Genomic DNA, 20,191 nt, shown 5'->3' with positions numbered 1-20,191 from the left:
GAGTTGGCTCTTTCTTTGCATCAGGTGGCCAAAGTACTGGCCTTTAGGCTAAGAATTAGTGCCATCCAAGTAAGTAGCGATGTAAGGGTTAAAAAGTGAAAGTCGCTCAGTTGTGTCCAACGTTTTGGCACTCTGTGGACTATACAGTCCATGGGATTCTCCAGGCCAGAATACTGGAGTGGATAGCTGTTCCCTTCTCCAGGAGATCTTCCCAGCCCAGGGATCGAACCCAGGTCTCCTGCACTGCAGGTGGATTCTTTACCAGCTGAGCCACCTGGGAAGTCCAAGAATGCTGGAGTGGGCAGCCTATCCCTTCTCCAGGGGATCTTCCGACCCAGGAATTGAACTGGGGTCTCCCCGCATTGTAGGTGGATTCGTCACCAGTTGAGCCACCAGCCTTGGTTTAAATTCCTGGCTGTAATTTACAGTGATTAAGTACCTGCATCAGGGTTGTTGTGAGGTCAGTACACCTTGTGCATCTAGAATAGTGCCTGGTCTGTAGTTCCAATACAGGCAACAGATAAAAAGGTAGTCACCAGTTTTTTGGTTTTCCAGTGCACATAGAACTCAACATTTATACTGTAATCTATTCAATATTAGCAATAGCATTATGTTTAAAACAACAGATGCATTAAAAATACTTTATTGCGGAGGAGCCGGTGTGCTGAGCCCCGGCCGCCGGCCCAGCATGGGCGTCTCCCGCGGGCCCGCCGCTGGCCGGGGCTAGGGCCGGATGGAGCCGCGGGATATAAAATTAAAAAAAAAAAACACTTTATTGCTAACTAGCATCTAAATCTTAAGTGAGTCAATATTTTTTGCCATAGTAAATCACAATCACCATGATAAATACAATAATAGTGAAAAAGGTTGAAATATTGCGGGAATTACCAAAATGTGACACAGAGACATGAAGTGAGTAAATGCTGTTGGAAAAATAGGGTCGACAGACTTGTGACAGACGCAGGGTTGCCACAAACTTTAAATTTGTGAAAAAAACAACCCCAAACCCCCACAGTATTTGTTAAATGCAACGAAATGATGTATGTCTGTTAATTATTATTTTACTTATTAATATTACTAAGCTATTCTTTCTCAGCTATTCATATCTGGTTCAAAGGCTTTTCCCCAAAATGTTTTCAGATGGCTCAAATGTGGAAAATCTTACTCAAGGAAATAAAAACAGCTGAAGATGGACAAAAGCAGGGTAGTCACTTGTAAAGGAAGCTTTTTAATGCAGTCTAGCTTGCAATCTCAAAAATGACAGAATGACCTCTGTTCATTTCCAAGGCAAACCATTCAATATCACAGTAATAATCCAAGTCTATGCCCCAACCAACAATGCTGAAGAGGCTGAAGTTGAATGGTTCTACGAAGACCTACAAGACCTTCTAGGATTAACACGCCCAAAAGATGTCCCTTTCATTATATGGGACTGGAATGCAAAAGCAGGAAGTCAAGAGATACCTGGAGTAACAGGCAAATTTGGCCTTACAGAATGAAGCAGGGCAAAGGCTAACAGTTTTGCCAAGAGAACACACTGGTCATAACAAACACCCTCTTCCAACAACACAAGAGAAGACTACACATGGACATAACCAGATGGTCAGTACAGAAATCAGACTGATTATATTCTTTACAGCCAAAGATGGAGAGGCTCTATACAGTCAGCAAAAACAAGACGGGAGCTGACTGGCTCAGATGAACACCTTATTGACAAATTTAGACTTAAGTTGAAGAAAGTAAGGAAAACCACTAGACCATTCAGGTATGACCTAAATAAAATTTTTTACAATTATACAGTGGAAGTGACAAATAGATTCAAGGGATTATACCTGATAGAGTGCCAGAAGAACTATGGATGGAGGTTTGTGACATTGTACAGGAGGCAGTGATCAAGACCATCTCCAAGAAAAAGAAATGCAAAAAGGCAAAATGGTTGTCTGAGGAGGACTTACAAATATCTGAGAAAAGAAAAGAAGCTAAAGGCAAAGGAGAAAAGGAAAGATATACCCATTTGAATGCAGAATTCCAAAGAATAGCAAGGAGAGATAAAGCCTTCCTCAGCGATCAATGCAAAGAAATAGAGGAAAACAACCGAATGGGAAAGACTAGAGATCTCTTCAAGAAAATTAGAGATACAAAGGGAACGTTTCATGTAAAGATGGGCACAATAAAGGACAAAAATGGTATGTACCTAACAGAAGCAGAAGATACTAAGAAGAGGTGGCAAGAATACACAGAAGAACTGTACAAAAAAGATCTTCATGACCCAGATAATCATGACGATGTAATCACTCACCTAGAGCCAGACATCCTGGAATGAGAAGTCAACAGGGCCTTAGGAAGCAACACTACGAACAAAGCTAGTCGAGGTGATGGAATTCCAGATGAGCTATTTCAAATCCTAAAAGATGATGCTGTGAAAGTGCAGCACTCAATATGCCAGCAAATTTGGAAAACTCAGCAGTGGCCACAGGACTGGAAAAGGTCAGTTTTCATTCCAATCCCAAAGAAAGCCAATGCCAAAGAATGTTCAAACTACAGCACAGTTGCACTCATCTCACACACAAGCAAAATAATGCTCAAAATCCTCCAAGCCAGGCTTCAACAGTATGTGAACCATGAACTTCCAGGTGTTCAAGCTGGATTTAGAAAAGCCAGAGCAACCAGAGATCAAATTGCCAACATCTGCTGGATCATCAGAAAAGCAAGGGAGTTCCAGAAAAACATCTACTTCTGTTTTATTGACTATACCAAAGCCTTTGACTGTGTGGATCACAATAAACTGTGGAAAATTCTAAAAGAGATGGGAATACCAGACCATCTGATCTGCCTCCTGAGAAATCTGTATGCAGGTCAAGAAGCAACAGTTAGAACTAGACATGGAACAACAGACTGGTCCCAAATTGGGAAAGGAGTACGTCAAGGCTGTATGTTGTCACCCTGCTTATTTAACTTATATGCAGAGTACATCATGTGAAATGCTGGGCTGGATGAAGCATAAACTGGAATCAAGATTGCTGGGAGAAATATCAATAACCTCAGATATGCAAATGACACTACCCTTATGGCAGAAAGCAAAGAAAACCTGAAGAGCCCCTGGATGAAAGTGAAAGAGGAGTGAAAAAGTTGGCTTAAAACTCAACATTCAGAAAACTAAGATGGCATCTGGTCCCATCACCTCATGGCAAATAGATGGGGAAACAATGGAAACAGTGACAGGCTTTTATTTTGGGGGGCTCCAAAATCACTGCAGATGGTGACTGCAGCCATGAAATTAAAAGACGCTTGCTCTGGAAGAAAAGCTATGACCAACCTAGACACCATATTAAAAAGCAGAGACATTACTTTGCCAACGAAGTCTAGTCAAAGCTATGGTTTTTCCAGTAGTCATGTATGGATGTGAGTGTTGGACTATAAAGAAAGCTGAGTGCTGAAGAATTGATGCCTTTGAACTGTGGGGTTGGAGAAGACTCTTGAGAGTCCCTTGGACTGCAAGGAGATCCAACCAGTCCATACTAAAGGAAATCAGTCCTGAATATTCATTGGAAAGACTAATGCTGAAGCTCCTATACATTGGCCACCTGATGCAAAGAGCTGACTCATTGGAAAAGACCCTGATGCTGGGAAAGATTGAAGGCAAGAGGAGAAGGACGACAGAGGATGAGATGGTTGGATGGTATCACCCACTCAATGGACATGAGTTTGAGTAAGCTCCTGGAGTCGGTGATGGACAGGGAAGCCTGGCATGCTGCAGTCCATGGGGTCACAAAAAGTCAGACACAACTGAGTGACTGAACTGAGCTGAGCTTGTTGTTTCTAGCCTAAGCAAAACCGTGCCTGTGGGATTTATTTGAGTTTTTAAAGTTGAAGTCCATTCATAAATCCCAAGCTTCCTCTTCTCAGGCAGGAGTTCTGTGATCAGGCAGTTGGGATTGCAGGCCAGTCCTCGACCCAAGGAAGTAACAGAGATGGTGTAAGAACGAGGTCCACCAATCTCTTGCAGGTTTACTATAGCCACAGCCCATGCTAAGTTCAAGAGAGGGCGTTCCCACATCTCAAAGTTGTCCTCCTGAAAAGCAAGCCAGGAAAAGAGTTGTGATAGTTTGGTAACTAGCAATAAGCTGCCATATTATTTGTGGCATTATGTCTTAGAATTATCGAGCACTTCTAGAGAAAAGTAGCACAAAGGAGCCTCATTACTGACTATGATATCAACATTAAAAAATGCCTTCTTAAAAGATCAGTGCATATCCTCCATAAAGTAACACATTTCAGTCCAAGACAAACTTGGTACTTGAGTATTAAACCATCTTAAAATACACACCCCAAATAAACATTTGGATGAATTGTAAACGATAAAGCAAGAGAAGATGTTCCTGGCCAATTCCTACTTTTTCCCATAGAACATTATTTACTATACCTTTCTAAGCCAGTAACCCTGTTTGCCTAAGCGGTCCTGGTTGATGGCAATTACATCCTTATCCTGAAGAAGGGCTTTGGCTTCAGGGCTGATGTGTCGGAGATCATTGGACATGAGTAACGGAGCCGCCATGATAGCCCAGAGGGCCATCTGAGTTATTTGCTGATCCCGGCTGAGGCCAAAGTTGCCAATCACCAACTGGGACAAAGAATGAAGTAAGAATTCAAGCGAGATAAAACATTCTTAAAGTTACCTAGACACAGAGAAGGCAATGGCACCCCACTCCAGTACTCTTGCTTGGAAAATTCCATGGACAGAGGAGCCTGGTGGGCTGCAGTCCATGGGGTCACTAAGAGTCAGACACGACTGAGTGACTTCACTTTCACTTTTCACTTTCATGCATTGGAGAAGGAAATGGCAACCCACTCCAGTGTTCTTGCCTGGAGAATCCCAGGGATGGGGGAGCCTGGTGGGCTGCCGTCTATGAGGTTGCACAGAGTCGGGCACGACTGAAGCGACTTAGCATCCTGCTCTGATTACTCTCACATAAAGCCTCCTCCCAGGAACTTCTCCCTTCTGATTTATCCTGGGTGTCAAGTAGGAAGGAAACAGGTCCACTTCAGGAGCTTGAACCAGAGGGCTCAGGTTCTTACCATATCTGGGTCATTCCAACCTCCTGGTCCTGCAACAGGAACAATTATCTTCTGGTTAGAAGATGTCCAGTCCAAGGTTTTCCTTATACTTTCCCAAGAATCATAAATGTCAGCAAAATTTCTCCAGTGATTGCAGTACTCTCGGATTTCTGTGTAATTGGGCTGTGAAAACAGAGAGAACTCTTCTGTTTACTTTCTACTAACATTCTTGTGATAGGAAAACAATCATGTTTTTAAAAGGCACTTGTAGCCTCCTTAGTTTACAGATTAAAGGTCTCTATGAGGAGAGCTAAATCCTTATCATTAATATAATGGAGTTTCATTATAAGACGTTTGCTTCAGAAGTAGGCTATATAACTTACAATGGTTCTAACAGTGTTTTTGCTGGAAATTTAGCAAACAGTAACTAGGTGCAGCAGTCCCCCCTTACGTGCGGGGGATGCATTCTAAGACTCCGAGTGGATGCCTGAAACCACAGATAGTACTAAACTCTATTATATGTACTACCTTTTTTTCCTATACAGATACCAGTGGGTGGGTAGCGTATACAGCATGCATATGCTGGACAAAAAGGATAATTCATGTTCCAGGTGGGATAGAGTGAGATGGCGTAAGACTTTATCACAATACTCAGAATGCGTACAATTTAAAACTTATTAATTGTTTATTTCTGGAATTTTGCATTTAATACTTTGGACTGTGGTTGACCTTTGGTAACCAAAGCCGTGGAAAGCAAAACTGTGGGATGGGGGGACTACTGTATTGGGATTATGGAGGATTTTAATTTTTTCTATACTTCACGGTCAAATTTTTCCAAAATGCACATGTATTACTTTTATAATCAGAAGCAAATACAGTGATTTCCTAATATGATACTATAAATCAACTATCCTTCAATTAAAAAATAACTAAAATAATCTTAATAAGTAAAAGTTCCAAATTACACAGGACTCAGCCAGCAGATGATAAGGCAATTTGAATCCCAGGCATATAATTTGTTATGTTTGATTAGAAATAAAAGTTTGTAGATAGGCAGGTGGGCTATCTGAGGTTTAAGATGTTTAGAAAGAGGTTAGAGAATTTTGCAGAGATTAGAAGGAGGTAACGGATTCATTCTATAAGTAATTACTCAACACTTACCATAAGGTAGGGATACACTGATAAAGTCAGAAAAGGTCCCTGCCCTCCTGAAGCTTACATTTTAATGGAGGAGACAGACAATAGGTAAATCAACAAATAATTCCATATAATATTAAGCTCATAGAAGGAAATTGAATAGGTTAACATGATAATGAAGTGGGCTGATTCAGGATATATTTTATAGGCAGTACTAAAAGGATTGCTGCAGATAGGTTGTGAACCATGAGACAAAAATGAACAATCAAAGATGACTGGCTTCTCAGTTGATGGTGACTTAGTCTCCAGTTACAGCAGTGGGGATGGTGAGAAGTGGATGGATCCTGGGAGAAATGGCAGGATGAGACTGTTAAGTAAGGCTGGACTTTGACAGGGACCTTCGTCTCCTTTGCTCTTGAGTTCTGAAAATCTATCAGCAAGGCTCTACTGGATTCTGGGCTCACTATCTCACCTTAAAGATGGGCCACACATAAAGGGGCCACTCACAGGAATACACAATGCTTCTGCCAGTCCTGTTCAGGGCCAAGGACATTTGCTTATAACCTGTATGAGAAAACAATGTGTAAAATAAAGAAAGGGATTTCCAGCTGGGACTGTATATTTTTAATAGAAGCTGCCTGGAAGGGCCACGTTTCTATTTTAAACCAGCAGCACAGAGAGGTGACTGTTCTGTGCTTACACTGTGTGTAGTGCCAGCCAGACTGCTGGGATTGTTCTGAGGAGAGAGTGCAGGATGGTGGCTATATTGAAGAAGGGCAGGAAGGGAGATGTTCTTCTCTCTGTGACTGTTTGACATCTGGGATTCTTTTCCCAGTGATGGACAGAGAGTTAAGAATTATCTGGAGTCAACTCAGAGCTCTCTTACATGAAAAGTTCACGGCATTAGCTGTGGTTGGGCACATGTGGCTTTTACATGCATCAATGAATAAATGTATGGACAAGCTGAAAGAAGAGGCAGGAACTCTGGCACACAGAGAATCATTATTTCCAGTGTTGTGACTGGATATTTCCAGTGAGGAGTAGTTCTTTGGATGCTTAGCTACCTTGTCCTCGAAGTTCTGCTTTTTGCTCTTGGCTAAATCTTGTGGATGAAACATACCCTCTGCCAAATGTTGTATACTGTCACAGTAACAACCATCAAATTTTAGCAGATCTACTCCCCAGTCAGCGAAGGTCTGGGCATCAATGTCATAGTATCCAAAACTCCCAGGGAAGCCTGCGCAGGTTTTATTTCCAACATCTGCATAAATCCCTAGCTTCAGTCCTTTGCTATGAACCTGAAATGAGAGAAAAGAGTCACCTCGCTAGAAGGGCAATCATGAAATAGAGAGAACCACTTCAGGCTGGAGGCAGAGACCAGTACACTTCACCAGGTAGATACCGGGGGGCTTTCCCCTGCCCCCCAGCCCATAAAATTATTCAGATTAGTTTGTCAGGAGATAAAGAGCAAAGACCCCAGTTCTGCTGAGTTCAAACTATACCTGTAACAATAGCATAGAACTGATGTGAAAGCTGTCAGTTGCTCTGATCTTCGTTTGACGGGATCTTAAAAGTTACATTTTCAGGGCAATGATAGATTTATCTGGACAAAGACTCTTTCCTTGACTGAACCTTAGGCACCTCTAAACCCCCTCTCAAGCAGGCCTCTACCTTAGCTTACCCTGTCTAGTTTTAGTAAGAATCCTGCAAACTCACCCTCCCCTCTCCACCTTTTAATATCTGATCAAATTCCTTATGCCCCACCCTTAATGTCTAAGTCCTTGGCTTGCTTCCCCTCCTCCTGATATCTCCTCTTAGTAATTGTTCATCCACTGACCCCCACAATCTGGCTATTTAAAACCCCACTCATCTTTGGTGTATTTTGGATTGAACTTGGCTCTTTCCCCTATTACAACAGTACTGAATTGTACTCAGTATCTGTCTTCACTGCCTTAAACTAGTGTTCGGCTCCATTACTCCTTAACAATCTCTAGAACATATTCCTTCTATCTTCTAAAGTTGTAATCTATAGTACAATTGTGATAACTGCTCAAAATTTATATGGAAATATATGCATGCATGTCAAGAACCAAGTTCCTTTTTTCTCCTAGAGAATTCAGTAGTTTCAGCAAAAAGAGAACTTCTCCAAGATGGGCCTCAAGAACTGTTGTGAAACACAGATCTGCTGATGGGATGAAAATCCCACCCAATAAGCCTTACAATTTGGATAGTAACAGCTATTTTACTTTCCAAGTGTTTTGAGCAAGATTATGTATAGAAATGCTTATAGTCACCTGAATGAAAAAGAGAATTACCCATACACTCACATAATCAGCCAGGCGGTGGATCCCACCAGGAAAGCGTTTAGGGTCTGCCTGAAGTCTGCCTTTTGAATCTCTTTCCGGAGCCATCCAACAGTCATCAATGCAGATGTACTCATAACCTACATCCTTCCAGCCATCTGAGGCCATGATCTCAGCTATCTGCAGGAAGAGCTTCTCGCTGAAAGACAAATTCCAAGAATCATTACAATTCATTAGACAAATGCTTGGGTACTCTGATTTATTAGGCATCTCAAGGTTTTGCAATTTATTTTTCAACCGGTTATAATTTGGTAGTAATTACAACCAATGAGGGTAAAATGGACTGGCCCTTTTTCTTCTCACTCCTTCCCCTTCTACGCCTAAGAACCCCAAACAGTTAAAAGAGGAATGAGAAATACATGAAACTGAAAAGGCTATTAGAACTAAGAAGACAGTTCAGTAAAGTAAAACTACGAAGTTAACATAATCAGTAGCTTCTTCAGATATCAACAATAACCTATTCAGAGAAAAAGACACCATTCACAAGAGCAACCAAAAAACCAACAGACAAAACCTAAAATACCCAGAAGTAATTTTAAAACTAAGTGCAGGGCTCATTTGAATAAACTATGATGTTTACAAATAGCTAAGAAGAGAAGCAAAAGGCAAAGGAGAAAAGGAAAGATATACCCATTTGAATGCAGAGTTCCAAAGAACAGCAAGGAGAGATAAGAAAGCCTTCCTCAGTGATCAATGCAAAGAAATAGAGGAAAACAATAGAATGGAAAAGACTAGAGATCTCTTCAAGAATTTGAAATATGTATAATATAATATATGAAACGAGTCGATGCACGATGCACAACCCTGATGCTGAGAAAGATTGAAGGCGGGAGGAAAAGGGGACGACAGAGGATGAGATGGTTGGATGGCATCACCCAGTCAATGGACATGAATTTGAGTAAACTTCGGGAGTCGGTGATGGACAGGGAGGCCTAGCGTGCTGGAGTCCATGGGGTCACAAAGAGTCGGACGCAACTGAGCGACTGAACTGACTGACTGATGATGTTCCAATTTATGAGAATAAATGGAGATACATTATTTTGTTCTTGAATAGGAAAACTCAGTATTAAAAAAAAGCAAACTCTCCCTGTACACTTCTAGACATTTACTAAAACCTTTAACTAATCCCCAAAGGACTTTTTTAAGGAAGTTTGCAACATGACTCAAAAATGTCACCTCAAAAGTTATATACATGAATAGTCTACCAAAGATAAATGAAGCTGGTGCTGTACTATTAGCATTAGAATACACAGATAAATAGAATCAAAGAGGAAGTTCAAAAAAAGAGATCCTTCAAGCCATTTGATATCATAAAATTTAGTACATATTAAATATAATATTGCTTATAGGTGAACAAAGTCCAGCTGGATTAAAGATTTAAATACTTAAAAAACCCATAAAAAATGCTAGTAGAAAATATAAATTTTGTATTCCATTTTATATTCAGATAGGAAAGAACTTTCTTTGCATGATACCAGAGCCAGAAATCATAAAGGAAGAACCTAGTGTTTGATACATAAATATCAAAACTAACATATAGCAAGAACCACTGTTTTGGGAATTCCTTAGTGGTCCAGTCGTTAGGGCTCTGAGCTTTCACTGCCAAGGGCCTAGGTTGGATCTCTGGTTGGGGAACTAAGATCCCACAAGCTGTGCGAAATTGTCCAAAAAAAGAACCACTGAATTCACAACTTATGGTAGACCCCAAACAAATAAAAACCAAAAAGTAAACGAAATAACCCCAAACACTCCAATTGAAAAATTTGGAACAAACAAGCAGCACAGAAAAGAAATCATGCAAACAAACAGCCAATTTAACTTATTAAAAGATGTTCAACTTTATCAGTAATCAAATAAATGAAAATAAAAACACCTACCAGATTGGCAAATTTCAGAAGAATAACAAAAATGCAGTGTTGGCCAGACTGTGGGGGAAAACAGGAACTCATACACAAGTGTGAGTCACTCAGTCCTACCTCTTTGTAACCCCATGGACTGTAGCCCACCAGGTTCCTCTGTCCATGGAATTCTCCAGGCAAGAATACTGGAGTGGGTAGTCATTCCCTTCCCCGAGGGATCTTCCCAACCCAGGGACTGAAACCCAGGTCTTCTGCATTGCAGGCAGATTGTTTACCTTCTGAGCCACCACAGAAGCCCACATGGTTGTTGGGAAGGTGCATTTGTAAAACTTTGGGGGAGGACAGTTTGATATGAAACAAAATGAGCATACCCTTGGACCCAGGATTTAGACTTCTAAGGAAAAAAAATCAGATGATGTACAAGGGTGGTTATTAGTACGCTTTGTTCATAATGAAAAATTGAAGATGAGTAGTCATGAACAGGAGATTGTTTAAATAAAGCATGGCTAATACATACAATCTGCACTTATGAAACTCCCATTCTGTGCCAAGCACTCACTCTTCAATTTACAAAGGGATCATCAGTTTGCCCAAGATCACCTGGCAAAGTAATAATAAGCTAGAATTTGAACCCAGGCAGACAGACTTCAGAGTCTTGTTAACTGCTCGAGACATAAATGTGATCTCATTTTTATTGAAAAACACTTTAAAAAGAAATTTGTGTTTTTATTCACATAGAAAAAAAAAGGAAAGGTCGCATATTAACACTTTAACCATGATTATTTCTGGGTGGTGAAATGAGGGGAATCTATTTTCTTTATACTCTTCTTTACTATCCACATTTTTTGCCATAATCATGCATTAATTTCATAATCAGATACAAAAATAAGACAACCACCACTCAGGAAAAAAAGGAAAAGACAGAAAGAAATATGGGATGGCCATAATTTACTCCAGGGTCATGATGGATTTAGTCTGAAACTTAGAAAGCCAATTAACTCTGTCATGTTTGACCAACATCTGTAAAGACATTCAAAGGAATAACTTATGGCCACTGGGATGTACCATGATCGCTACTTATAGAGGGGCCTCTGCACCAAGGGTGTCTTTATTATGTTTTTAAACAATATCTATCAGTGATTCTTAACCTTTTCTAGATGGAGATCTATTTGAGAATCTGAACAAAGCTCAAGATCCTCTCTCCAGAAAAACACATATACTCACATTTGCAGATTTGCATTAATTTCCCCATAGATTCCAGGCTAAGAACATTCCTTGCCTGTGCCCTCACTCAGTCGTGTCCGACTCTTCGTGACCCTATGGACTGTAGCCCGACAAGCTCCTCTGTCCATGCGATTCTCCAGGCAAGAATACTGGAGTGGGTTGCCCTTTCCTCCTCCAGGGGATCTTCCTGACCCAGGGATTGAACCCGTGTCTCTGTTCTTTATCACTAGTGCCACCTAGGAAGCCGTGGTAAAGAATCCGCCTGCCAATTAGGAGACGCAACAGACGCAGGTTACATTCCTGGGTCAGAAAGATCCCCTGGAGGAGGAAAGGGCACCCCACTCCAGTATTCTTGCATGGAAAATTCCATGGGCAGAGGAGCCTGGCAGGATTCAGTCTACCGGCTCGCAAAGAGTCAGACGCGTGGGCTGAGCATGAGCATAGGATAAGAACATTCCTTCCATATGCCTAATTGAGGGGGTTTGGTATTGCACTGTGCAATAACCCTTCAGATGGGTTATCTAGTTGAAAGTCAACCTGTGTGAGATAAGAACTGTTTTGCAGAGCACCAGAGTTGGTTCCCTGAGGTAAGAGTTGCTTTCCCAATCTGCAGACAAAGGATGTGTGGGTCTGATAGGATCAATACTTGTCTTATCCACTAAAGATCCTCCGCATAACCTTCCAACCAGAGGCCATACCCAAGGGCTATGGGGTGGGGAGATCTAGGAGACACTATGGTCTCTCTAAATTCCCTCAAATTAGAGCCAAGGAACCCGTGACTCCAAAAGGAGAAGAAATGACACGCGTCTTAGTCCTGTCTCTCCTACTCACCACAGCTGTTCTCAGTACTAGTCCCAGCAGAGACAGAGCTGCTGCTGCTAAGTCACTTCAGTCGTGTCTGACTCTGTGCGACCCCATAGACGGCAGCCCACCGGGCTCCCCTGTCCCTGGGATTCTCCAGGCAAGAACACTGGAGTGGGTTGCCATTTCCTTCTCCATTGCATGAAAGTGAAAAGTGAAAGTGAAGTCGCTCAGTCGTGTCTGGCTCTTCGTGACCCCATGGACTGCAGCCTACCAGGCTCCTCCGTCCATGGGATTTTCCGGGCAAGAGTACTGGAGTGGGGTGCCACTGCCTTCTCCAAAGACAGAGCAGTAGCTTTCAATAAGGGTCTGAACGAACTGGATGCTAAATGAAGAAAGACCTTAGGTGGGTGAACAGGCAGAAAGAAGTGGAGAAGCAGAAGTCGCTGGCCAGACTCCTACCCCAAGGGGTCCCATGGAGAAAATCTAGAGCTAGTCCCCATCCAGCGGTCACAGAGAAAATTCAGGGCTAGTCCCCATCCAGGGCAGTTTGCTGGGGATAAAAAAGCAGCAGTGATAGGGGAGCTCTCCCTCCGGCTCAAAATTTTCTCGCTGAGACCCTCCATCCTTCCAAACACATCCAGACAAATATACGGAAAGGCGAAGAGAAGAAGGTAACCAATATCTCTGATACCTGATACAGGAATCCGGCTCTTCTTGGCAGTTCACGTTGCACATGAAGCGCTCCCAGTGCAGCCAGCCCATGGTAGGGGTCATCGCCAAGCCGTTGTCCAGGCCCCAAGCCCTAGGGAGCCCGTAGGGAGCCAGGACCTGGAAGCAAAAGGCCAGCACGCAGCCCAGCCGCAGGACTCTGCTCACCGGTTTCATCGTCGCTGTCATCATACAGCACAGATTTCCAAGAGTCACCTGGGGTTTTAAATTTAACCTACGGGGGTAAAAAGGCGGAGACGGTCCGCAGAACCCGCTTTGGTCCCCATCACCAATCACTGGTGAGTAATTAAGCCGTGACGTGACTGTTTCTCCAGCAACTGGGATGGTTATCCCCAGAGGCTGACCAATGACCAGTCACAGAAGACGCACCGCCACCAACCACTCTCTCTCTTTCTGAATGTCGACCCGCCCTATTTTTATACCAGAAGGAAGTGCAGCACTTTAATGATCCGGGGTTAGAGCCTAGCGGTGCTCACGTGATCGAGATCTCACATGACGTAGATCCTCACGTGACCTATCGCTTACGTGAGCAGAAGTAGTTCTGGTCGTCGTCTACCGTCTCGCTATAAGCCGTTTGAGGGAAGAAAGAGGAAAATTATCCGGTATCGTTAGAGGTTGGTGTGTGGGTGGGAACCGGGGACCCGGGGGTGGTGATGATGCAGACCAAAGCGGGGTCCGCGGGCCGCCTCCGCCTTTTTCGTTCCTGCTTTCCCCTCCCCCGCTCCCCCTTCCCCCATCTCAGTGCCGGGAAGCCGCCTTTGCTGCGCCTGGTGGGGAAATGGTGGACGCTCGTGACTGTCTGTGTTTTTGTATATCTGTCTGTCTGGGCGGGTCTCAAAGGACCCTTAAGAGAAACCGTAAGCTGAAAAACATTGGAAAACCACGTCCCCGGATTAGGAAAAACAGATCTTGAGTCCAGTGGTCTGAATGCTAGTCCACCCATTCAGGCACCCAGTTTCCAGTGCCTGATTGTCTGTAGGGAGAGGCACCAAGCGAATTTGATCTGTAGAGTCACATCTAGGCAAATACTGCGTGCCTGACCGCGGCGCCCAATGAATGTTTTTACTGAATTAAATATTTAAATAACGTTTATTTTTCCGGCTTTTAACAAGCTACATGTTCAATTTTTGGACTTTGGAAAAATAACGGTATGCTATAAATTGAAAAAAATACACGTAATTCATCACTCGCAGATAACTACTCAGCATTTCGGTCTGTAAAACGTCTGTATATAACACGCACATAAATGCACAAATTCTTAACTCACAAATGGAATCCGGGTTCCTACTTCAGGCAACAGAGTCCTCGTGGCCTTCCCAGGAGACACAGTGATGAAGCAGAACCTCCGTGTCCCCACACGGGATGTTAAGGCCTAGAGGGCTATAGGGACATTAAATGGAATGGGTCGTCCAAGAGTTAAGGCAAGCAAAAAACCAGTGTGTAAATCTGTCACTCAGACCTGAAAATGATCTATAGGAAGACAGCACTGCACATGCATTGTTCCAGGCACATCTTAGGGAGTTAGTGAATGTTGACTTGAATCTTTGGTGTAGTATTAGGGACTAGTACACTTTGTACTTTCTTTCCAAGAGGCCCACTGTTCCCAGACCATGTCAGATAAGCCATACACATACAAAAATAGAAATTTTTATCAAATTTGCTATACGAAATATAACAAAAGTAAACATTTTAATTTGTTTTCTGTTTTTTTTTTTTTTTTTGCTGAAATAAAATTTCTCTCTATAGAAAATTAGGAATGCACAAAAGAATTGAAAAAAGTTGAAAAAACCATAAACTTACTACTCAGAGTAGCCTCTATTAACATGTGACAAATTCCCCATGCATGTACTTTCCTAACTTTTAAAAGAATTCCAATTACAATGATTTTTAAAAATTAAACTATTTAGAAGTATATAGGGTAAAAAGTGAAATTCCTCTACATTCTTGCTACCCTATAGTGCTCCTTTTCTCAAAATACAACTTAACGTGCTTCCAGAACTTCTCTGCATTTACATACATATAGATGTGCCTGCTTATATTTTAAAATAAGTAGGTTCATACTATACATTATCCCTTCATTTAATTTAATTTGGAAATCTTCCAGGGTCAGGGAAGATTTAAAAAAAAATACAGCTACATGGCTTTCTGTTTTAAGGCTAAAGTATAATTCACTGTCATTCCCCTATTAATGGATAATTAGGTTTCTAATTTTCTGCCATCACTAACAATGCAACAGTGAACATTTGTGAGTATTTCTGTTGACCAGGTTCCTGGAAGGAATTCTAGCATGGTCGAAGGATATGTGAACATATATCTTTCTCACAGTTGTGGTTATAAAACAGTTATGATCTTAGGTCACTTAAGATTATAGCATAAGTAGTTTCTTATGTTATTCGATTTCCAATTTTTAAAGTGGGTAATATTTCATCTTTCTTAGTAAAATATCTTTCAAAAATATTTAGCTCCATAAACCTTTGTCTGAATTTCAGATCTTCTTAGGGCATATAACCAGAAGTTACATGTAGCAAAAGGCATGACATATATCCAAATTGCTTTCCAGAGATACTGCATCAACTTTCACTGCTCTGGGAGTATATTAGTTTGGGAACCCTGAATATCAGTATCAACTTATCCTTCCTATTTTACTTTCACTGTGGTGATGGATGAAAAATGGCAATTAATTGTAGTTTTAACTTGTATTTCTGGTGATTGATGAGGATTGAACATTTCCCAGACTCTTCTGTATCTTCACATCTGTATTTCCCATACATTTAATCTGTTACCAAGTCTCCCAGAGTCCACTGCTTTGAATGCATAGATCATTATCTTGCCTCTCCCCCCTTTTAAAAAGTATCTTGCCTCCCCCCACCTTTTAAAAGTGCCATTGCCTTATATAAATACCTTAACATATCTCTAACAGAGCTCTAGCTGCTCTTGGTAGTGTCACCCCCACCCCCTCTCTTTGAGCGTCACACTGTTGCCATGGTGATCTTTCTGAAAGGTTCTGACTACTTGACTCTCCTCCCCTCACTTTCCTTCTTCTCCTTCCTCCCCTCACTTCTCTCTCCTTAGCTCCCTGCCCGCCTCTCTCCTCCCCTCAGTGCCCCATGTAAAACCCTTAAAAGGCCTCTAGCCTTTGTCTGATAAGACCTCCTGGATGAATACCTTGCCAGCCATATCTCCTGCCTTGCCTCCTCCTATTTTATGCTCCATCATAATTTTTAGAATTTGTGGATCCCTGAGCCGGTTAGTCCTTTTCACTTAACTATTGTACGCTGATAGAATTGAGCAGTCAGTCCCTGCTTTATAACACCCTTTCACCCTGTCCATAGTTATGTCATAGTAGAGAAATGTTTATTTGCCCATTTTGTCTTCAGTGCAGATGTACAGTGCCTCTGTAGGACCACGAGTCATTTCTGGGCTTATTGATCCTTATATGCCAGAACCTGGTACTGGATCTGGCAACTGAACAACGTAAAATGAAGATGTAAATTCTCTGTAGTGTCTTTTTTCCATTTATCTCTTTGGCCTTAATATTTACTTGATTTTTTTTAATTTGTATGAGTTTTTCAATATACTAAAGATAGTAATGTATTTGTTGTAGTTATCTTGTTTGTTGTTTGTTTTTTATGTTTAATCTTACTTTTGATGTAATGAAGTTTTCCATTTTTATATAATCAGATGTAGCTGTCTTTTATGTCTTGATGTCTCTCACTGATTTAGTTGCCATTCATTTTGTGTATCTTTTCATCTTTTGTATATCTTTCCTGACTTTGTGTTTATATATGATGAATGTGGAAAACTTAGAACATACAGAAGTAGCCAAAGAAAACATTCCCTGAAACAAAGTTCCCATAATCTTACCACCCAGAAATAGCCACCATTAATGGTATCCAGCACATAAAATAGGTATCAAATAGTTGTTGAATGAATGAATGAATTAGAAATTTGGTGAAGTCTTTCTGTTATACAAGTGTCTTAAGAAAAAGCTATCAGTGTAATTTTCTATTAATAGTTTGCTTTTTCTCTCTTAACCATATTATGAACATTTTTCCATGACAGTAGTCTTAATTTTTTTTCAGCTATACCAAAATTACATTGAACCGAACCTGCCAGCAAGAATTCAACAGCCACCATGATGCTGAGCACAGAAGGCAGGGAGGGGTTCGTGGTGAAGGTCAGGGGCCTGCCCTGGTCCTGCTCAGCTGATGAAGTGATGCGCTTCTTCTCCGATTGTAAAATCCAAAATGGCACATCAGGTATTCGTTTCATCTACACCAGAGAAGGCAGACCAAGTGGTGAAGCATTTGTCGAACTTGAGTCTGAAGATGAAGTGAAATTGGCTCTGAAGAAGGACAGAGAAACCATGGGACACAGATATGTTGAAGTATTCAAGTCCAACAGTGTTGAAATGGATTGGGTGTTGAAGCACACAGGTCCGAATAGTCCTGATACTGCCAATGATGGCTTCGTCCGGCTTAGAGGACTCCCATTTGGCTGTAGCAAGGAAGAGATTGTTCAGTTCTTTTCAGGGTTGGAAATTGTGCCAAATGGGATGACACTGCCGGTGGACTTTCAGGGGCGGAGCACAGGGGAGGCCTTTGTGCAATTTGCTTCGCAGGAGATAGCTGAAAAGGCCTTAAAGAAACACAAGGAAAGAATAGGGCACCGGTACATTGAAATCTTCAAGAGTAGCCGAGCTGAAGTCCGAACCCATTATGACCCCCCTCGAAAGCTCATGGCTATGCAGCGGCCAGGTCCCTATGACAGGCCAGGGGCTGGCAGAGGGTATAATAGCATTGGCAGAGGGGCTGGTTTTGAAAGGATGAGGAGGGGTGCCTATGGTGGAGGGTATGGAGGCTATGACGACTATGGTGGCTATAATGATGGATATGGCTTTGGATCTGATAGATTTGGAAGAGACCTGAATTACTGTTTTTCAGGAATGTCTGATCATAGATATGGAGATGGTGGGTCCAGTTTTCAGAGCACCACAGGGCACTGTGTACACATGAGGGGATTACCTTACAGAGCCACTGAGAATGATATTTACAATTTCTTCTCACCTCTTAATCCCATGAGAGTACACATTGAAATTGGACCTGATGGCAGAGTTACTGGTGAGGCAGATGTTGAATTTGCTACTCATGAAGATGCTGTGGCAGCTATGGCAAAAGACAAAGCTAACATGCAACACAGATACGTGGAGCTCTTCTTGAATTCTACCGCAGGCACGAGTGGGGGAGCCTATGATCACAGCTACGTAGAACTCTTTTTGAATTCTACAGCCGGGGCAAGTGGTGGAGCTTATGGTAGCCAAATGATGGGAGGCATGGGCATATCCAACCAGTCTAGTTACGGAGGTCCTGCCAGTCAGCAGCTGAGTGGTGGTTACGGAGGTGGATATGGTGGTCAGAGTAGTATGAGTGGATATGACCAAGTTCTGCAGGAAAACTCCAGTGACTATCAATCAAACCTCGCTTAGGCAGAGAAGGAGTACCAAACAACAACAGAAATAACAGCAGTGCATTTATGGGAGTTAACTAGAATAGGAATGGTGTCAGGCATATCCAGTATGATTGGTACATGGGAATTATCATTGATTCTGATCACTCTTGGTCAGCTAGCTTCCTTTTCTTTTTCCTTTCATTCCTTTCATTCCTTTCTCTTTCCCTCCCTCTTACCCTCCCTCCCTCCCTCTTTCTTTGTTTCTTTTTCTCTCTTTTTTTTAAGAAACAAAAATTAAGTTTAACAGTTTTGCATTACAGGCTTGTAATTCATGCTTACTGTAAAGTGGAAGTCAGGATTGTTTTAAAACTTCAAGCTCAGTAATTTTGAACACTGAAACATTCACTTAGGATGTAATAACAAAGTTCAGTATTGACCATAACTGTTAAAACAACTTTCAGCTTTCTTCAAGTTAGTTATGTTATAGGAGTGTACTTAAGCAGTAAGCGTATTTAGGTTAAAGCAATTTCACTTATGTTAAATGTTGCTCTTATACCATGATACATTGAAAACTTTGGATGCATGTTGAGAAACATGCTTTTCTGTAAAAACTCAAATATAGGAGCTGTGTCTACGATTTCAAGTGAAAACATTTGGCATGTTTGTTAATTCTAGCTTTTTGGTTTAATATCCTGTAAGGCACGTGAGTGTACACTTTTAATTTTTTTTTAAAAAAAGCTCTGGGACAATTTTGAGATGTAATACCAATACTTTTAGGAGTTTGGTCATGTTGTTTGTATGAAATTCTGAGGCTTTGATTTAAATCTTTCCTTGTATTGTGATTTCCATTAGATGTATTGTACTAAGTGAAACTTGTTAAATAAATCTTCCTTTTAAAAACTGGAAAAATTTTGTACAGCTTCATTTTTATTACATTCTGTCTTACAAGCCATTTCTTTTATACAGTCCTCTGCTGGTGGAATTTAAATTGGTTTTAATTTTAATTATTATAAATATATCTTCAAATCTTTATGCATACATCATTGCACATTATTTATTTCTAAGATATATTCCTAGAAGTGGAATTGCTTTGTCAAAGGTCCACACATTTTTGAGACTTCTGATTTATATTGCCAGAAAGATTATGGTACTTTGTGTTTCCACTAGGAGTGTATTTTTAAAAATTTAGCATCCTCATATGAATGAATCCTCATAGGATTCCCATAGCATCCTCAATGAAGCACATTTTTCTCCTTGATCTTGGCCAGTTTGTTAGTTGAAAGTTGTATCCCATTATTATTTTACTTTGTCTTCCTTGGACTAATACTGAGATGGAGCATCTTTGTGTTTGTTTCTATGTTTATCCTCATCACATCCACAGGACGATTGAGCTACTCTGGAGACATTGTACTTTTTCAAGGCAGCATGCTCCAAAATCCAAAGAAGTAAAGACCAATAAATAATCCTCTTCCTTTCATTTAACTGTCAGTTCAGAAGATCTGAGACACCTTTATATGTTTAAAAGAAGAAGTAGACCTATGTTACAGAAACAATTCCGTGTCCTCCATGAAT

At 41.3% G+C, this 20,191-nt stretch overlaps 2 protein-coding genes across 3 annotated transcripts; one reads left to right on the top strand and one right to left on the bottom strand.

The window, feature by feature from the left end:
* Positions 1-627: 627 nt before the first annotated feature.
* Positions 628-13,553, bottom strand: GLA (galactosidase alpha). Its single transcript, XM_005901023.3, has 7 exons — positions 13,134-13,553; positions 8,520-8,694; positions 7,313-7,490; positions 6,665-6,756; positions 5,077-5,238; positions 4,424-4,621; positions 628-4,072 (listed from the first exon to the last, which is right to left on the bottom strand). The coding sequence occupies exons 1-7, from the start codon at positions 13,340-13,342 to the stop codon at positions 3,767-3,769; spliced, it is 1,320 nt and encodes a 439-aa protein (XP_005901085.1). The 5' UTR covers positions 13,343-13,553; the 3' UTR covers positions 628-3,766.
* Positions 13,554-13,633: 80 nt separating this feature from the next.
* Positions 13,634-19,090, top strand: HNRNPH2 (heterogeneous nuclear ribonucleoprotein H2). Of its 2 annotated transcripts, none has more exons than XM_005901024.3 (2): positions 13,634-13,785; positions 17,254-19,090. In XM_005901024.3, exon 2 carries the CDS (start codon positions 17,307-17,309, stop codon positions 18,654-18,656), a length of 1,350 nt encoding a protein of 449 aa, XP_005901086.1. In that variant the 5' UTR covers positions 13,634-13,785; positions 17,254-17,306; the 3' UTR covers positions 18,657-19,090. The 2 variants fall into 2 exon arrangements, with proteins under 2 accessions (XP_005901086.1, XP_014335360.1); XM_014479874.2 differs by having other exon boundaries at positions 13,637-13,773.
* Positions 19,091-20,191: the final 1,101 nt, after the last annotated feature.

The sequence above is a fragment of the Bos mutus genome, chromosome X (assembly GCF_027580195.1).
Source record: "Bos mutus isolate GX-2022 chromosome X, NWIPB_WYAK_1.1, whole genome shotgun sequence".
In the NCBI taxonomy this organism is placed as follows: Eukaryota; Metazoa; Chordata; class Mammalia; order Artiodactyla; family Bovidae; genus Bos; species Bos mutus.
Note: the sequence above shows the minus strand (reverse complement) of the source record. Positions and strands in the feature narration are given on the sequence as shown.